Below are 1675 nucleotides of genomic sequence, written 5' to 3'. Positions count from 1 at the left end.
TGCAACCCCTTGTGTGCATCCCGCTGCGAGCCCTCATGTGCATCCCCCTGCAGCTCCTTGCGTGCATGCCCCCGCCAGTCCTTGCGGGCATGCCCAGGGCCCTGGGCCATGGGGTTCCTGCGCCTGGCCCTGACCCCTTTCGGGCTGCTGCAAGGCCTCCCTGTGCCCCTGTGCCCTAGAGGTGGTACGCAGCGCCCGGCGGGCAGGACGGGGAGGTGGGCAAGGCCCAGCGGGCAGCGGCGGCAGGCGAGGAGCGGGGCCAGCAGCCCACCATCTTCAGCAAGATCATCGCCCGCAGCGTGCCCGCCACCATCCTCTACGAGGATGAGAAGGTAACGGGGGGCGGCGGGGCGCGCGGCTGCCCCCTCGGCCGGGGCTGCGCCCGCGGGCGCCCAGCTCACCCCGCTCTCTCGGGCAGTGCCTGGCCTTCCGGGACGTGGCCCCGCAGGCGCCCGTCCACTTCCTGGTGATCCCCAAGCGGCCCATTCCCCGCATCAGCCGCGTGGGCCCCCAGGACACCGAGGTGAGCGCGGCGCCTGCCCGGACACCGGGGTCCGCGCGCGGGGGGGGCGATGGCGGGTGCCGGCGCTGACCCTCTCGCTCCCGCGCTCCCAGCTCCTGGGGCACCTGCTGGTGGTGGCCAGCCGCACGGCGCAGGCGGAGGGACTGGCCGACGGCTACCGAGTGGGTGAGTGGGGGCAGTGCCCGGGCCGCCCCGTGGCAGCGTGTCCCCCGTGTCACCCCCCCGCCCCTGGGGGCAGGAGCCTCCGCGGGGCCCTAACCCGCCCTCCTCCTCTCTCTCGGCAGTCATCAACGACGGGAAGCACGGCGCCCAGTCCGTCTACCACCTGCACCTCCACGTGCTGGGCGGGCGGCAGCTGGCCTGGCCKCCGGGCTGAGCGGCACCMCCGGCACCGGCACCGGCACCGGCACCGGCCCCAATAAAGCGCAACCGGCCACCCTGCCTCCCCGGTGCCTGCGTCCCGGGGCGGGGGGCGCGGGGATGCACGAGGGGGCCCCGGGAGCGCGGCACGGCACGCCGGCAGGGTGCCCGGGGCGCCTTGGGCTCCTCTCGTCCCGCGTCGTGGGAGCTGGATGCGTGTCCCCGGGCCGGGCACCCACAGGTGGGGGGCCACAGATGGGGGCCCCGGGGCCGCGATGGGGAGGCAGCGCCGTCTGCGAGGGCGGCCGGCGCCCGCATAAATGGCTCGGCCCCGGCAGCCGCGGCCGCGGAGCCGGGCAGCGCGGGTAGCGGGCAGGGGCCTGGTGGGGGGGAGGGCCCCGAAGCGGGGAGGGGGCCGTGCCGCGGAGACCCCCCTGCTGCGGGGTGCCGCAGGGCCGGCGCTCCCACGGCTTCTCCCCCGCAGGGCGCGCGGGAGCTGGCACGGCCACCTCGAGCGCACCCCACGACGTGCTGGGGCCCGGGGCCCCGCCGGCGGGCGAGGGGCAGCGCCGTGGCCGTGGCCGGGGCCGGCTCGTCCCCGAACGGCCCCCCAGAGGGGGCAGGCAGGAGGCGGGGGGCCGGTGGGGAGCGGGGCCGGGGGGCACTGCAGCGACGGCGTGGGGCAGGGCTGCAAGCGCGGGGCCGCGCAGGGATGTGGGGCACGGCCGGTTGGGGCCGGCGAGGATGCGGGGTGCACGCAGGGCTCGGCACGCAGCCCCTGCGCCGGGGGGG

At 78.1% G+C, this 1675-nt stretch overlaps 2 protein-coding genes across 2 annotated transcripts in view; both read left to right on the top strand.

Annotated features, from left to right (window-relative positions):
* The first annotated feature begins 89 nt into the window (after window positions 1-89).
* On the top strand, window positions 90-954 carry HINT2 (histidine triad nucleotide binding protein 2). Its single transcript, XM_026087182.1, has 5 exons — window positions 90-98; window positions 180-332; window positions 419-523; window positions 616-688; window positions 808-954. The coding sequence occupies exons 1-5, from the start codon at window positions 90-92 to the stop codon at window positions 897-899; spliced, it is 432 nt and encodes a 143-aa protein (XP_025942967.1). The 3' UTR covers window positions 900-954.
* A 249-nt stretch (window positions 955-1203) lies between these two features.
* Window positions 1204-1675, top strand: part of LOC112976208 (long-chain-fatty-acid--CoA ligase ACSBG2-like) — a 4319-nt gene continuing 3847 nt past the window's right edge. Inside the window, exon 1 of the mRNA XM_026087181.1 lies at window positions 1204-1248. Coding sequence (XP_025942966.1) covers window positions 1204-1248 — 45 coding nt within the window. The remainder of the gene's footprint in view (window positions 1249-1675) is intronic.

The sequence above is a fragment of the Apteryx rowi genome, unplaced genomic scaffold, assembly GCF_003343035.1.
Source record: "Apteryx rowi isolate R43461 unplaced genomic scaffold, aptRow1 scaffold_71, whole genome shotgun sequence".
NCBI classification, from domain to species: Eukaryota; Metazoa; Chordata; class Aves; order Apterygiformes; family Apterygidae; genus Apteryx; species Apteryx rowi.
This window is presented reverse-complemented; position numbering and strand designations above follow the sequence as displayed.